The sequence below is a fragment of the Paroedura picta genome, chromosome 2 (assembly GCF_049243985.1).
Source record: "Paroedura picta isolate Pp20150507F chromosome 2, Ppicta_v3.0, whole genome shotgun sequence".
Taxonomy (NCBI): Eukaryota; Metazoa; Chordata; class Lepidosauria; order Squamata; family Gekkonidae; genus Paroedura; species Paroedura picta.
The window spans coordinates 177,702,310-177,719,680 of NC_135370.1; the positions used below are offsets into that span (position 1 = coordinate 177,702,310).

Here is a 17,371-nt window from a genome sequence, read left to right on the forward strand (position 1 = left end):
AGGACAAATGCTCCTCAGGCCTCTGAAAATCTTGGGAGGATTACGCACATTTTTCAAGTGCATTTTCTTCTTCTTCAAAAAAAAAAGAAAGTTAAGGGTTTCAGCCATGCTATATATTGCAATCCTTAGCAAACTCTTTTTGGCATAACTGCAAAATGCACATTTCCCTGACTTTGAAACCCCATGTTTGCTGATCAAGCCGTTTATAACAGGAGTGGCCAAACTGTGGCTCTCCAGATGTCCGTGGACTACAATTCCCATGAGCCCGTGCCAGCACTGGCAGGGGCTCGTGGGAATTGTAGTCCATGGACATCTGGAGAGCCACAATTTGGCCACCCTGCTTTATAACTAGAAGAAGAAGAAGGTTGGTTCTTATATGTCACTTTTCTCTATCTGAAGGAGTCTCAAAGTGGCTTACAGTCGCCTTCCCTTTCCTCTCCCCACAACAGACACCCTGTGAGGGATGTGAGGCTGAGAGAGCCCTGATATTTCTGAAGAAGAAGAGTTGGTTCTTCTATGCCGCTTTTCTCTACCTGAAGGAGTCTCAGAGCAGCTTACAGTCGCCTTCCCTTTCCTCTCCCCACAACAGACACCCTGTGAGGTGGGTAAGGCTGAGAGAGCCCTGATATTCCTGCTTGGTCAGAACAGCTTTATCAGTGCTGTGGCCAGCCCAAGGTCACCCAAATGGCTGCATGTGGAGGAGGAACGGGGAATCAAACCCGTTTCGCCAAATTAGAAGTCCGCACTCCTAACCACTTCACCATGCTGGTTTCTGGCCAGAAAGTAAGAGACGAGTTGGCCCAGAGTAAATCAGGCCTGTAATAGTTGTCGCTGTGTTGTTAAAGCAGATAGCCAATAAATGTCGATCCGAAAATTTGGTCAGAGACGAATCTCCTTCCAAACAAACAACAAGGATATTTCTTGTTCAGCAAAGTAGCAAAGCAAGATAAATCCATGCTCTGCGAGGCTGTAAATTTTGCAGGGTAGGTGTTTTCTATTAAAAAGATCCCCCTGCAAGCAGTTTTAAATGCAAGCATATGCCAAGGTGTCTGTCTCAGGGGAGTGAAAAATCGTCCTGCGAATTTCAGTGAATCTCGTGAACGGATTTCTCCCCAAGCTGTCGAGGGGTGTTTTCTGTCACCTTGAGAGAGAACTTTATAAGTGCTTGTCAGCTTTGCCATCTGGGTGACAGCTCCACCTTTCTCTTACCCTTCTTTTTTTTGGGGGGGGGGTTTCTTCTCAAAGGCAGTGGGAGTTCAATCCCAGCAGCCGGCTCAAGGTTGACTCAGCCATCCATCCTTCCGAGGTTGGTAAAATGAGGACCCAGCTTGCTGCTGGGGGGTAAACGGTCATGACTGGGGAAGGCACTGGCAAACCACCCCGTATTGAGTCTGCCATGAAAACGCTAGAGGGCGTCACCCCAAAGGTCAGACATGACTCGGTGCTTGCACAGGGGATACCTTTACCTTAAAAGGCAGTGGGAAGCAGATTTTATCCCGACAAAGACGCATTTGCCCGTGACTTCCTTGAAATGAAGCTGCTTTGGTCTTCCGGTGTGGAGTCCTTTGAGTAACGTTTCAGAAGCATGAGAAAGGGTTAACGTTTTAAATTTCTCTCGTTGCATTCTGATCTCATCTTTCGGGGGCAGAACCGGGAGGGGCCGTGGCCCCACGGAAGAGCATGCACTTGGCACACAGGAGGTCCCCCGGTTCAATTCCCAGCATCTCTGGTTTTAAAAGGGTCAGGTCGGAAGGGATGGGAAAGGCTTCGGCCTGAAACCCTGAAGAATAGCTGAGTAGACCAGCCTTTCTTAACTTGAGAACCCCCTGAAATATTCCTCTGCCTTTGAGAAAACACAGAAGTGGTGCGATCGGGCAGAATACGGTTGGGAAGCAGAGCTATGGACACGCCCACCTGGTGCCCCTCCCCTTCCCACCCCCTCCAGGGCCCATCACTGACTGCTTTATGCTGAATCAACCATCTACCAAGGCCAGTGTGGTCTACTCCCAAGTTTTCTCAACCAGGGCTTTGTGGAACCCGGAGGTTTCTTGACAGCCCTGGAAGGGTTTCCTGAATGGGTGGGAGTTAATTCATTTTTAACATATTTTTAAAACTTGTTAAACATTTATCAGGTGACATGACCATATATGGCCATGTTCATAGAATCATAGAAACATGGAGTTGGAAGGGACCTCCTGGGTCATCTAGTCCAACCCCCTGCATTATCCATCTGTCAGATGGCTATCCAGCCTCTGTTTAAAAATCTCCAAAGATGTAGAACCCACCACCTCCCAAGGAAGCCTGCGCTCTTACTGTCAGGAACTTCTTCTGGATGTTGAGATGGAATTTAGAATCATAAAATCATAGAGTTAGAAGGGACCTCCTGGGTCATCTAGTCCAACCCCCTGCACTATGCAGGACACTCTATTGCTCATCCACTGTAACCTGCCACCCCCTTGAATCTTCACAGAATCAGAGTTTCAACAAGCCATATACAGAAGTATAAACCACAGTCCTTAATAATTTTTCCAAGTAAATTTGTCATCTAGTCATCTAGTCTCTATTGCCTGTATAGGAAAGCTCTCTTAAGTCATAAATTTTGCATTGCTTGGAATTCACTGACACAAGAAGTGATGGAGGCTACAAGAAGAAATTAGATAAATATATGGAGCAGAGGTCCATGAATGGCTATTAGCCACAAGGTATAGAGGGAACACTCTGTCTAGGGCTGTGATGTTCTGTCTTCTTGGTGCTTGGGGGGCAAGAGTGGGAGGGATTCTGGAGTTCTGGCCACACTGGTGGACCTCCTAATGGCACCTGAGTTTAGTCCTCTGTGATAGAGTTGGACTGAATGGACCATTGGCCTGGTCCAGCATGGCTTCTTTTAAGTTCTTATGTCTGGATCAGTGATGCTTGGGGGGCTACAGTGGGAGGGCTTCTGGAGTTATGTCCTCACTGGTGGATCTCCTGATTGTACGTGGATTTTGGCCACTGAGTGACACAGAGTGTTGGACTAGATGGGCCACTGGCCTGAGCCAATATGGCTTCACTTTATGTTTGCAGAAGGACCCAGCAGGGATGGCCCCAAGGAGAAGGCACATTTATGGACAGTTATGGATTCCGCCCATTGTCATGAGGTCCATGATAGCTAATACCTTAAATTGAGCCTGATAACTGGAGAGACCGACATGTGGGCCCTCTAACACATAATTCTCTTTCAATGAACTTTGCAATTGGATTTTACTTATTTACTTTTATTTATTAATTAAATGTTTATATTGCCCTTCCCAGTGGCTCAAGGCATAAGAAGTACAATGAAGGAAACATAGACCATGGAAGTCCCTTCCAACCTTCTGATTCTACAATAGAGAAACCTAGTCAAGCATAGTATGATCAGATATAAATTATTAAAATTTTTAAAAATTGGGTCAATTCAAATCGATTCCTGGAACTCTGTGAAAAAGCAGCATCCATATGCTAACAGTCAGTCAAGTGGACTGAAACAGCATTATTTAGTAAGCACAAAAGCGCCATGGATGTCATGTGCCATCAGGTTGCTTGCAACTTAAGATGCAAAGAAAGCTGCCCACACGGCTATCTGCAAACAGAAAATCTTTATTCTTAAACATAAAATTCTTAAACAGAAAAGCCAAAACGAGATCCGGTATTTGAACTCGTTTTCACCGAGAAGACTCTTCCTCAGTGGCATATAGTTCTGAAATCCCACAATTTTACAAAATGTTCTTCATCAGTCGCTATGAGTATAAATTTCTACAAAGTATCCAGTGGACCATAGGTTCCTGCTATTTTTAGTGGGGGATCTGCATGGCAACAGCCTACTTACGTGACTGGTGAAGAACATTTTATAAAATCATTGGCCTTTCAGAACTATAAGCCACTGAGGAAGAGACTTGTTTATTGGCCTTTCAGAAATATAAGCCACTGAGGAAGAGACTCCTCCTAGAAAACAATTTAAATACGGATCTCATTTTAGCTTTTATGTTTATTGGCCTTTCAGAACTATACACCACTGAGGAAGAGACTTCTCCTTGAAAACGAGTTAAATACCGGATCTTGTTTTGGTTTTTATGTTTAAAAATAAAGAAGATTCTGCGTTTGTGGACAGCTGTTTCGGCAGCTGTCTCCCCATCCATGCTTCTGACTTATGGCAACCCTTCACAACGTCCTCTTGTTCACAGCCTCACTCGGGTCTCACAACCAGCGGGCTTCCTTGATAGACTCCCTCCGTCTCCTGTCAGGTCATCCTCTCCTCGTACCCGCCTTCCACGTTGCTTACCATTCTTGTCCTTTCCAGCGACTCTTCTCCCGATGTGCCTTGGGCCACCACACGACTTAAAACTCTTTTTCCCCTGCCCCCCTCTGTCTTTCACTGCAGGCAACATTTCAGTAAACCAGAGCTCATCCGGCGGGGCCACGTTCACCAGCGACTCTACCTCCGCAGAACAGGGGAAGGTCTTTTTCAGCTCTCTCGCCCCCAGTGCTGTGGTGTACACCGTCCCCAACTCAAGCCAGGCTGTCGGACCAGTCAAGCAGGAAGGGCTGCAACCCAGCCTCGTGTTTTCCCAGGTCATGTCCCTCGGTCAAAACGGCCAACTGCACGAGAGCTTGCCTTCGGACAGCCTGCCCAGCGGGGGCCTCCTGCCTGGAGCCTCCTCATTGGTCAACGTAACGCTGTCGCCCAATTTTTCCCTCGCGCCGCCCGCTCTCTTAAACGCCGAAGAGCTCGGCTCCGGCGTGCCGGACAGCCCGCCCCTGCCGTCCCCCGTGACGAGCGGGGCCACCGTCATTTCCGTCAGCAGCGCCAACTACGCCACCCTTCAGAACTGCCCCCTCATGGCCAGTCACGACCTGATGTCCATTTCCACGACGCAGCCGTCCCTGGAAGGGGTCGGCGCCACCTCCGGCAACCATCCCGAAAACAGCTCGGTACAAATCCACCCCGGCTTCGTCAGAGAGCAGCGGCTCCTCCTCCAGTCGGTGCCCCACCTCAAGGACAACTTCTTGGCCGAGGTCGACAGCAAGTCGGCCAGCGCCTTAATGATGCTGGATTCAAAAACCAAGTACGTGATGAGCAGCATGGTGGACGCCATCTGCGAGGAGCTGGAAACGGACAAGAAGGAGCTCGCCAAACTCCAGACGGTACAGCTGGACGAAGATATGCAAGATTTGTAAATGTGTGTGGTTTGGGGTGTTTTTGGGGTTTTGTCCCCCTCCCTCCCTTCCTTCCTTCCTCGTTTTCATTTCAGTAGACCTCTTCATCGCAAGTCCCTAGAAATGGAGTGTGATTCGTCATCTCGTCAAAAATGTATATGGGACAACCTGGGAAAGAAAGCACATTTTTAAGTATCCACGTTTTAAAAATAAGTAGAGGTTTCCATTAGCCAAATGAGGTTGCCAGTCATCGTTGTGCATGCAATATAGCCTTTAAAAATCGTACTTTTTAACTTGTTTAGGAGGGAGGCGATCCCTCGATGCAGCATGGGATGGTTTTGGTGTACAGATATAATCCAGATACTTTCATCAGATGCGCTGTACGTTATAGTGTATTTTTCAGAGGTGATTCCCTCCAAATATATATATAGATATATATATGATGATACATATCTACATTTTTATCCTGCCCTCCCCCAGGGAGTTCAAGGCAGGGAAGAGAAGTCTTCCTTCCTTTATTTTTGCTTCGGAAACATTTAGGGGTATCAGTCTCCAGGTAATTCAGTATACAAAAAATGGGGTACACAGTAAATGGAAAATACCGGGGAGGGGGGGGGAAGGGAGCTGTATAATTGTGACTCTGAAACTATCGTAATGGCTCAAAAAGTGCAAAATAGTCTTTTTAAGGTATCCTAAAGCCAATCAATTGAGGCTTTTGAACTCTGGTGCTGGAGAAGACTCTTGCGAGTCCCTTGGACTGCAAGGCGAACAAACTGGTCAGTCCTAGAGGGGATCAGCCCTGCCTGCTCCTTAGAAGGCCAGATCCTGAAGATGAAACTCAAATACTTTGGCCACCTCATGAGAAGGAAGGACTCCCTGGAGAAGAGCCTAATGCTGGGAGCGATTGAGGGCAAAAGAAGAAGGGGATGACAGAGAATGAGGTGGCTGGATGGAGTCACTGAAGCAGACGGTGCGAACTTAAATGGACTCCGGGGAATGGTAGAGGACAGGAAGGCCTGGAGGATCATTGTCCATGGGGTTGCAATGGGTCGGACATGACTTCGCAACTAACAATAACAAAAGTCAATCATAATAACCAAGCAATACTGTACATTTCTGCATAATAATACAACAATTCAACAAGTGTAATGCAAGTTTGGTGTAGCCAGTTTGGTGTAGTGGTTAGGAGTGCGGACTTCTAATCTGGCATGCCAGGTTCGATTCTGCGCTCCCCCACAGGCAGCCAGCTGGGTGACCTTGGGCTCGCCACGGTGCTGATAAAACTGTTCTGAACGGGTAGTGATATCAGGGCTCTCTCAGCCTCACCCACCCCACAGGGTGTCTGTTGTGGGGAGAGGAATGGGAAGGCGACTGTAAGCCGCTTTGAGCCTCCTTCGGGTAGGGAAAAGCGGCATATAAGAACCAACTCTTCTTCTTCAAAAAAATAATTCAGCCAGCAGTTCAGTGGGTTAGTTCCTACTGAAGTACAAGTGAGGATTGCAAGGGGGCTTCCTCAGTGGACCTAAATAATTGAGGCAAAACAAGGTAATAATACAAAGTTACAAGAATTTTCAATGTGTAATTTTAAAATAGTAATAATATATATAAATATTATCCTTACCCAGCAGAAGTAATAAAATTAACAAGTTCCTCAAGGGTATAAAAAATTAACTTAAAAGAATCCTTCAAAAAGTGAATCAATTCTACAATGAAAAGTAAGCATTACTATTTTTAAATTACAAATTGCAAATTTGTGAGACCTTGTTACCTTGTATTATTACATTCAATAAGTGTGTCACACTTCTTGAATTGTTGTAGTATTATACGGAAGTTTACAGTATTGTTTGGTTATTACGATTGTCTTTAGGATACTTTGTGAATAAGTATTTTGCACTTTTGGGAGCATTATTTACTATAGTTTCAGAGTCAGGGTTACACAGCTCCCTTTTTTTCTGGTGGTCTCCAGGTAATGGCTGGTTACCTCCCAGAATCCCAACTGGTCTTCCAGGTTACAGAGATCACTTCCCCAGATGAAAATGGCTGCTTTGGAAGGTGGACTCTATGACATCATATCCCACTGAGGCCCCTCCCCTTCCCAAGCCCCGCCCTCACAAGGCTCCACCCCCCCCCAACAAAAAATCCAGGACTTTCCCAACTCAGAGCTGGCAATCCTGTGAAACTCCCTGTCAGGTACGCTAGGCCAAAGTCATTCAGCGAGCTATGTGGATTTGAACCCAGGCCCTCCCCAGTTTTAAGCCTAATACCACTCTACCACACCTAATAGTAAGACAACCCTGAGACAGGTTCTTGTTTTAGATGAAGGCTTAACTCCTCGACCCATGGGGATTGAAAATGGGTCACGTCCCCTCCATTTTGCCCTTTGTGGAGTGGTGTGGTGGGATGCAGCCCCCACGTGTGTGAATATTTCTTAGATACTCCACAAGTAGGGTAGAAGGACTCTACAGCAGGGGTAGTCAACCTGTGGCCCTCCAGAGATCCATGGACTACAATTCCCATGAGCCCCTGCCAGCAAACGCTGGCAGGGGCTCATGGGAATTGTAGTCCATGGACCTCTGGAGGACCACAGGTTGACAACCCCTGCTCTACAGAACTCCCCTCCCCAAGTCCTGCCCTCCTCAGGCTCTGCCCCTCCTCCATCTCCAGGTAATCCTCAAGCTGGAGGTGGCAACCGTACTTCTGAGCTCTTTTTATCTCCTTGGTTGAGGAATGGCAACGAGCACAATGGCAAGGAATCCTGTTTGTTGGTTGGCCAGCTTGTTTTTGGCTTAGCTTTTTCCCCGAGGGAGTCCTTTTCTTGTGCCCCAAATCTTGTTTTCCCAAACATTTGAAAAGATGCATTTCTCTTTTTAGGGTTTTTTCGTTCCGTTTTGTTTTTCTGAATCGGCGCAGCCAGAGGGTGGGGCCGGGGGACCTGTTTGGTACTGGAAATTATAAACCCCAGTATGCTTTGTCCTACTATGTATGTCAGCAGCTTTAACGGATCTTTCCAGTTTTATTGGTGTGATGTGTCCTATTTATATTTACTGATGCCCCTGGTTGTTTTTAGACATGCTGGACCGTTCAGTTTTTCAGTCGCCTTAATTTATTTTTAATATTTTTGAACCTTATTTCTGACAGTTTTTTTTTTTAACTTTGGGGAGGGAGGGAATTTAATGCTTCCTTGACTGATTTATTTCTCTTATGGGTTCTGTGCTACGCTTTAAATTTCCAGATGTTGCGGGGGGGTTGTTTTGGATTTTTTAAATCCAGGTGCCTTTCTTCCTAACGGCCTTATCGCCTCATTGCAACAAGCACAGCTGACTAATTTTTAAAAACCTCTCGGTTTTGGATTTATTGAAACTTAAGGGCCAGTTCCTTCTTACCTTTTATTTGGGTAGTCCTATTGTGACCAGTTTGGCTCTTCTGATCAGAAACATTGGGATTCGCAGATCAGTGAAACAGTGTAGAAATTAAATGCTTGAAAATATTTAAGGGAGGAGTAAAAATGAAACACACCTACAAGTACATGTTATGAAATGTGTGTGGTTTGGGGTGTCTGCAAAACTGATGCCAAAAGGGGGTGACTCTCAACATATATAAATGGAGCACACTAACAATACCATGAAAGAATTGCAAACGGGATAAATTCAAGGATTCCATGACCCCTAAAGGGCATCGCCACAGGGAGGATGTTTGTTGTGTCTCTGCACGAGTCTTTGATCTAGCCTTTCCCCATCCGATTCAGCTTCACTTGGGACACACTGCAATCTTTTTGCCTACACCTGGGGTGTGACTGGATTGTTTGGTCAGTCAAACCTAGCCGTTTCGACAGGCTTGCTCGGAGGCTGCTCGTCGTCTCTCTAGACGTCCTGGCCTGGGTTTGAAGACCAGATAAATACTTGAAGACAGGGTGAGATTCTTCGAAAGGCAGGTAATCCTGACAGCAAAAACTTCTAGAGTTTAGGAATGCATTCTACTCTTGTGTTCCAGCTATCTAGCAAGGGGAATAATAAATTCTGTTTTGTAGCTAATCTGTTTTTGATTGTCAGGAGGTCCTCCCCCCCCCCCCTCTTGAATTGAGACTTGTTCATAGATAGGGAGGCCGGTCCCCAGGTGGGACCAGGGGATCACTCGATTTTACAGCTCATTTTCAGGTGACAAAGACGTTCCCCTGGAGAACATGACTGCTTTGGAGAGTAGACTCCATAGCATTATATGCCCTCCCCAGCCCAAATCCTGCCCATTCCTGGCTCCACCCCAAAAATCTCCAGGTATTTCCCACACCACAGCTGGCAACCCTGTGCCCAGAATAGTGTAGGGCAGGGGTAGTCAAACTGCGGCCCTCCAGATGTCCATGGACTACGATTCCCATGAGCCCCTGCCAGCATTCGCTGGCAGGGGCTCATGGGAATTGTAGTCCATGGACATCTGGAGGGCCGCAGTTTGACTACCCCTGGTGTAGGGGTCCCTGCCCAGTCTGAACCTGCGGGCCCATTTGGAATTCTGACATTGCATGGTGGCCACAGCAACAAAATGGCTGCCAGAAAGTGACTGCTGCAGGAGGCAGAGCCAGCCACAAAATGGCTGCCACAGCTTAACTCCGGTCACACTGTGCAGATTTACTGTAACCAACTCCTCTTCTTCTCTCCCAAGTCTCGAGGAATTTCTCAGCCCAGCGTTGGCAAGCCTAACTAATTGGGCTTTTGCTGTGTGCACAGGGAAGGTGCGAAAACGTTCAGTTGAGAGGGCAGATATCTCAAGAGCCTTTGGAAGAAACTGAAAGTATTTGGGGAAAGAGGGTGGTGAGAAGCCAGGGCCTGCTCTGAGTTCCGTTTTTAACCTGTGCAAACCTTGACAGTTGGAGATAAGAGGTGTGAGCAGCAGGGTGCCTTCCCAGCTGGTGAAAATATGCTTGAAGCAACATTAAGAAGCACACTGTGTGCGTAGGTAAGATAGATGCTTTCTAGGCAATCCGTCAGGTGTAACGTTGCCATCTTGGACTAGATGGCCTGTATGGCCCCTTCTAACTCTATGATTCTATGATTCTTCCAGGTGCGATGCATTAAAAAAAAAAGCAGCTTGTTCAGTATAGGTCCAAGACACACAAAGTCCTGAACAGAGGCTATGTAAAGTACACTCGGTATGAACAACCTAATCAGTGATAAACGGTGATTCTTGGAACAGATCTATTTTCCTGGCTGATAATTTCATCTTCATCTCTGTTTTTCTTTTTGCTCTTATCTCAGATTTATTGTAATCTTCATCAAAGAGCCATCCGGATAACTACCACTTTTGGATAATATTTTCATCGGTACTAAAGGACTGTTCGTGAACATGAATAATAACATTCTATAAACCTTTACTGTGTGCAAATTTATAAAATTAAAAAGATACACAAAGCCCATAGGCTGTTCTTAGAAATAGACGCTGGCTTCAGGGGTGCTCGCTAGAATTTTTAAGCTGCCTGCGAGAAGGACCTTTTATATCAGCTCTCTCCCCATTGATTTTATCCTCAAAAGTAAGTTTTAATACTATGTTGATTGCTTTACGGACTTTCTACCCAATTATTCTGTGTGCCCCTAATTAAACCTCTGTAAAAGGTAAAGGTCAAGCACCGAGTCATGTCTGACCCTTGGGGTGACGCCCTCCAGCGTTCTCATGGCAGACTCAATACGGGGTGGTTGGCCAGTGCCTTCCCCAGTCATTACCGTTTACCCCCCAGCAGCAAGCTGGGTACTCATTTTACCGACCTCGAAAGGATGGAAGGCTGAGTCGACCTTGAGCCGGCTGCTGGGATTGAACTCCCAGCCTCATGGGCAGAGCTTCAGACTGCATGTCTGCTGCTTTACTACTCTGCGTCACAAGAGGCTCTGACGAAGACCCAATTTTGGTCAAAATATGCTAGGTCTAAAGTTTACTGTTGTATATTATGTTTTTTTAAGAATAACCTATGGGCTTTGTGTATGTTTTTAATATATAAGCTTTACAATTTTATTATTCATATATTGTGCAGACATCCAACCCTTAGGGTCCTAACTATTTTCAGTTAGGTTGGGTTCCCCCCCCCTCCACATGTCCTTTCAAGTTTCTCTCCCTTTTGTGGTTTTCTTCAAGAAATCAATAGGACAAAAAAATTAGCTCGAAACTACAGACTCCTACGGTAAATGAAAACAATTGTAGAACTATATTTCCAGTTAGGAACGCTCACCGTCAAAATAGATCTAGTAGACCCCAGAAGCTGTCAAATAATTCTGTAAAAGATAACATGAAAATCATAGTTGGGAAATGGCAGCTTCTAATCTGGCGGGCTAGATATGGTTCTCTGCTCCTCCACATGCAGCCAGTTGGGTGACCTTGGGCCAGTCACAGTTCTCTTAGAGATGTTTCTCAGCAGTTCTGTCAGAGCTCTTTCAGCATCACCTACCTCACAGTTGGAGGAGGAAGGGAAGGCGATTATAAGCCCCTTTGAGCCTCCTTCGGGCAGTGAAAAGCAGGGTATAAAAACCAACTCTTCTAAAGCAGCCAAAGGTAAAGTGCATATAAAGTCACTCGTTACACTTTTCATGGAACAGTTTTCAAGGGGAACCTGCTTACAGTATGGGAAGAGTCCAGGGAGAAGGGTCAGATCCTCCAACAAGGCTCATGATGGTTAACACTGATTACAGAGTTCCTATTGATTGTACTCTGTATAGCCTTCATTCAGGACATTGTGTGTTTTCTGTCTTCTGGGCGGGGCCTGGAGATCACCTGAAATTGACACTACTCCCCAGATGACGCTTCAGTCCTCCTAAAGAAAACTGACAGCATGGGGGATGACCTCTATGGCAGTGGTCCCCAACCCCCGGACCGGAGACTGGTACCAGTCCATGGATCAGTCAGTACCGGGCTGTGGCTCCTCGTCCTCCAGCCTTGAGGGCTGCCCTGCCACTCTGCCGCCGGATCACCTTTGGTGCTCTCCAGTGGCCGCCATGGCTGGGGTTCCCCCTCGGCCTGGCACTGCACAGCTGCTGCTGGCAGCACCCCCTAGCAGGCGGCGGGAAGTCAGGGGCGCCGGCAGGAAAGCAAGTGGAGCAGGGGCTCAGGTATCCCCTGTGCAAGCACTGGGTCATTTCTGACAGCAGCAACGTCCCACGGCAGAAGACTACCCCCCCCCAGACCTCAGTAAAATTGTCAAGCGTTGACCGGTCCCCAGTGATAAAAAGGTTGAGGACCACTGGTATATGTTTTTGTGTAGCTCAGGCTTTCTCAGCCAGGTTTTTGAAGGTTTCCCAAATGGGTGTGAGTTAAATGTTTAACAAATTTCAAAAACATAAAAAATTGACTATCAGGTGATAGGGACCATATATGGCCATGTCCACCTGTCTCCCCCCCCAATGGCCAATGATGGGCCTGGAGTGGGAGGGAAGGGGAGGGGCCTTGGGTGGGCGTGTCCACAGCTCTGCTTCCCAACCGTATTCTGCACGATGGCGCCTCTTCTGGGGTTTCTCGAACCCTGAAGACTGTTTCAGGGGTTGCTCAATAGTACAAGAGTTTAGAGAGGCTGGTGTAGATTAGATTAGATTCAGAACTTCCAGATCCATTAGAATTTGAGTCCCATTTTGCCATTTTTGAGGGCAATTGATTCTTATGCAAAGGTGTCTCTGTTGTGTGGGGGGGGGGCGCAAACCTTCCGGATGACTTGTGAAAAGATCTCCGGATGGAATGCCCTTTGCAACCCTGCTGGCGTGCAAGGATTTCGTTTTACCAAAATTCTTGTAGTTGTGTTGCATGTTACAGGTCAGTGTGGTGAGCTCCCCGTCACTGGGAGTCTTCAAGCAGCAGCTGGACAGATCCTTACCCTGGAAGCTTTAGGCGGATTCTACATTGTGCAGGGGGTGGGACTAGATGGCCTGTGTGGCCCCTGCCAACTCTGTGGTTCCCTGAAATGGACATGTGAGCATCAGACATTCATACAGGCCTGGTTTGAGGTGTTTCTGATGTCTTAAGCTGAGCAGTGCCTGTCGTATCTCTCCCACATAATTGTTGGCTGGGTTTGAGACGGGCCTCGGCAGGGTTGTCCCCTGAGGGGCATGGAGCCCATGGGTAGAAATAGAAATCCCGGCAGACAAGCCTGTGGTCTCCTGCACCACTAATTGTCAGGATCAATGGAGGTAGGCAGCCGTGTTATTCTGTCTGTAGCAAGAAAAAAGAGTCAGAGTCTAGGAACACCTTAAAGACTAACCAATTTTGTGGCAAGGGAAAAGTTTTTGTGAGTCCATGCTCACTTACAAGATGGGTGGCCCTGCGAGTCAGTCTGTAGCAGGAGAAAAGAGCCAGAGTCCAGAAGAAACTTAAAGACTAACCAAATTTGTGGCAGGGGAGCTTTTGTGAGTCATGGCTGACTTCCAAGATGGGTTGTCCCGTTAGTCTGTCGGTAGCAGGAGAAAAGAGCCAGAGTCCACAAGAACCTTAAAGACTAACCAAATTTGTGGCAGGGGAGAAGCTTCTGTGAGTCCCTGCTCACTTCTTCAGATGCCTTTATTCTCAGTCCCTTTGGATAAGTCTTCTGCATTTGGTGAGAAATATGTCTGTACTTGTGCAGGTTTCTAGGCAGCTAGATGTGGTGCCTTCCACGGAGATAGATCAAGAGAGGTCGCCATGTTTGTCTGTAGCAGGAAAAAAGAGCCGGAGTCCAGGAATACCTTAAAAACTAACTGAATTTGTGGCAGGGGAGGAGCTTTCATGAGCCACGGCTCACTTCCAAGATGGGTAGCCACGTTAGTCTGTCTGGTGGTAGAAAAGAGCATCTGAAAGACTAACAACATTTGTGGCAGGGATGGAGCTTTCGTAGGGCCACTGCTCACTTCTTCAAGATGTTAGCAGGAGTGTGGGAGGCAACATTAGTTGCGCTTTTTTTTTGTATTTTTAACAAAGGAACTTTTTTTAGAAAGCTTCTTTCTCCTTACGCTGGCACAGTGAGGTAGATCTTATCCCCAGCCTACCACAAAGTCTGACGCCTCCCTCTGCCTTCAATGGCTTGTCCGCCAATGGAAGAGCCACTTAATTTAGAACCATAGAATCTCAGTGGCCATAGAGGCCATTTAGTTCAAACAACTGCTCAGGCATCCCTGACAAGTTGGGAAGAAATCATAGGTAGCCTTGATGGGAAACCCAACTTCCTTTAGATATTGTAGGTGACCTTGATGGGAAACCCAATTTCTTCTAGATAATCATAGGTAGCCTTGATGGGAAACCCAACTTCCTTTAGATATTGTAGGTGACCTTGATGGAAAACCCAACTTCCTCTAGATAATCATGGGTTGCCTTGATGGAAAACTCAAATTTCCTCTATATCGTTGGTTGTCTTGAAGCAAAACTCACCTTCCTCTGGATATCGTAGGTGGCCTTGATGGGAAACCCAACTTCCTCTAGATATTGTAGGTGACCTTGATGGGAAACTCAACTTCTTCTAGATATCATAGGTAGCTTTGATGGCTAGCACTGAATATTATAGTTGGCTTTGATGGAAAACCCAACATCCTGTGGGATGTTTTAGGGGGGCAATAACTGGACATGTGACCCCCCCTATAAGAGGGCTGTCCCCAAGACTTATGTGAATGGAGTAGAAAGTTGCATTGTCCAAACCTTTCCCCTCATGACCTGGCTGTGTGAATCTTTCCCTAATTTGAACATGCATGGATAGAGTTTCCAACTCCAGGTTGGGAAATACCTGGAGGTTTGAGGTGGTGGAGCCTGCAGAGGGCAGCATTTGGGGAAGGGGAGGACCTCAACAAGGAATATTACCATAGAGTCCGCCCTCCAAAGCAACCATTTTCTCCAGGAGAACCGGTCTCTATCCATCAGGGATCAGTGGTAATTCCAAGAGATCTCCAGTCCCCACCTGGAAGCTGGCAACCGTATGGAGGGATCTAGCCAAATTGCTGCAAATCCTATTAGAGACCGATATTTTCCATGCGGGCGTTTTCCCAAAAACACAGGGTGCCTCTGAAAGTATATCCCGTTTCTGTGGCGTTGTTTACCCAAACAAAACTGCAGATTTCCCAAAATTTTCTATTTCTGGCACAAATTGGCTTTGAAGCCACTGTTCATTTATTGTTCGAAAATATGTCAGGCAAGGGAAGGAATGCCTAAATGTTGGGTGATCTTATTTACCTCAAAGAATTTGGGCAAAAATGGGCTGGAGGAGAGGAAGACAAAACTGGTAACAAAAGTTTTAAATGTATATTTTTCCGAAATAGGGAATTGCTTCAAGACTGAAATGGAATTTCTTCCTCTGCTGTTACAGACTGTCCTATAAGTCTGGGGTAGTCAACCTGTGGTCCTCCAGATGTTCATGGACTACAATTCCCATGAGCCCCTGCCAGCAAACGCTGGCAGGGGCTCATGGAAATTGTAGTCCATGAACATCTGGAGGACCACAGGTTGACTACCCATAAGTTACTTTTTTTGACCCACTGAGAAGCTTGGGTTTCCCAGAGTTGCATTACAGTAAAACATGACCCTCTGGGCAGGTAGATTTGAACCTGCTTCCTTGATCCATGCTCCATGCTCCGACCACCATTCTGGTGTGTGGTGTGCATAAATGATTTTGCAGATTTTTCCAGTGTTCCAAAACCAGACAGAATCTGCTTGCAGAATGATCTGTATGCGTGCTGGAACTTCAGTGGAGCTCTGTTTTGTGGCCTTCCAGTTACTAAAACTGCATACAAAAGGACTGGGAAAGTAATTACTGAAAAGCACACCAGATAGAAAACCCAGACACTATAGCCAACGAGCAGGACTTCCAGTCTAGGTATGGAGAAGATGCCCAATCTGGAATTTTCTCTATAAGCCCCCCTCCATTCTAGAAAACTGCATGCACAGAGCAGAGCTCTCCATATCGCGCAGACTTGTGAAGAAAGATTTGTGCAGCTGTCCAGTTTCCAAGAGGGTCGTTTGTCACTGCAGAAGGCACATTCACCGCCACCGTCGCCACCTCTGACTGCATCGTAGCTGCTAGAAAGTACTAATTCTTAAATTCCATATATCCGTATAATTTATCGTGTGGTGTTCTTCTTGCCCGATTCTTTTTTGTTGTGAAATACAAATGCAGGTAAATAAAGGGCCCCTCGGACAATACAGGATGTGTTTTATCATTCGCTTCCTTATATGTTTACTTGCCGGGTATTTTGCCAGCCTGTTTTCAGATTGCGGCTTGTTGGCCAACCGAAACGGGAGCCGTCAAGGTGAACCTGACTTAAATAATTTACCAGCTGCCAGGACTGTTTCGGGGGAGCGTGCGTGTCTTGAAATGGAAAATGTTGGATATCCCTTTCTCACCGATACCCTGTAGTGACCCATTTTCATCCGGTAGCCAGAGTCTGCCAAGGGAGAGAGGGGTGGGATCTCTTCCTCTCTCGTAAACAGAAGACCACGAGATTCACTACTTGAGAGCCACCGCAGAAGGCATGCCCAAGCTTCTGAAACGAACCTTCCTGTACCTGTCCTCTGTCCTATCCCAAAGTAGAGTGTCATGTCTACATTTTGCAAGTTTGTTTTTTCAAAGCTTTAACATGCATTTCTCAGCTGGGGGAGGGGGGAAGCACAGGGGTTTCTCTATTGAAACGTCTTTGGCGATTCTGTTTGGGAATGGCCAGAACGCCAGCTTTGGTCTGTAAATCGATGCGTTTTTTTGATTGTGCCTTATGATAATCTACCCGGACTGTGGAGGTTCAAGGCGGAGATGTTTGCTGCACTGTTAAGTAATCGCGTAGCTCAAGAGAGAGGCTCCCCAACCAAAGAGATTGGAGAATACATATCAACGTCGTACTGTAATAGAAGTTTGTTGGGGAAGGGGCAGGGGGATTAAGTGTTTTTGTTGGTTTGTTTGTATTCTGAAATGTGAACTTATTTTTCTAAACACTATATACTGAATAAACTTTATATTTATACATAGCTCGTGTTGCTGAGCAGCCCCTTTTTCTTCCCCAAGTAAGGCAGGATACGTAGCTTCCTGTTTTAACGGGATGCATTTTAATCTATGCAGCCAATCAGAAGCCCTGCTGGGCAAAAGGCCCGTCATGCCACACCCACTTTCTAAAGAAATACTTGGGCTCCTATAAAGGGCACCCATGGCTGCCACAGTGGGGACATCTGAATTTGTCACAGCTGTGCAACAGACTGAGCGCTGGTGTGACAAGGGTGGAAGCCCCTCAGTTGA

The 17,371-nt window shown here is 46.6% G+C and overlaps 1 protein-coding gene and 1 long non-coding RNA gene across 3 annotated transcripts in view; both read left to right on the forward strand.

Annotated features, from left to right (window-relative positions):
• The window catches only part of SIX4 (SIX homeobox 4), a 29,935-nt gene extending 23,609 nt beyond the window's left edge, over positions 1-6,326 (forward strand). For both annotated transcript variants that reach the window (XM_077323929.1, XM_077323928.1), the window contains one exon: positions 4,397-6,326. In XM_077323929.1, coding sequence (XP_077180044.1) covers positions 4,397-5,270 — 874 coding nt within the window. In that variant the 3' untranslated portion in view covers positions 5,271-6,326. The remainder of the gene's footprint in view (positions 1-4,396) is intronic.
• Positions 6,327-9,586: 3,260 nt separating this feature from the next.
• Positions 9,587-17,106, forward strand: LOC143830849 (uncharacterized). The gene is made up of 2 exons (XR_013228611.1): positions 9,587-14,304; positions 14,388-17,106. It is a non-coding gene; the product is annotated as an uncharacterized LOC143830849 (long non-coding RNA).
• Positions 17,107-17,371: the final 265 nt, after the last annotated feature.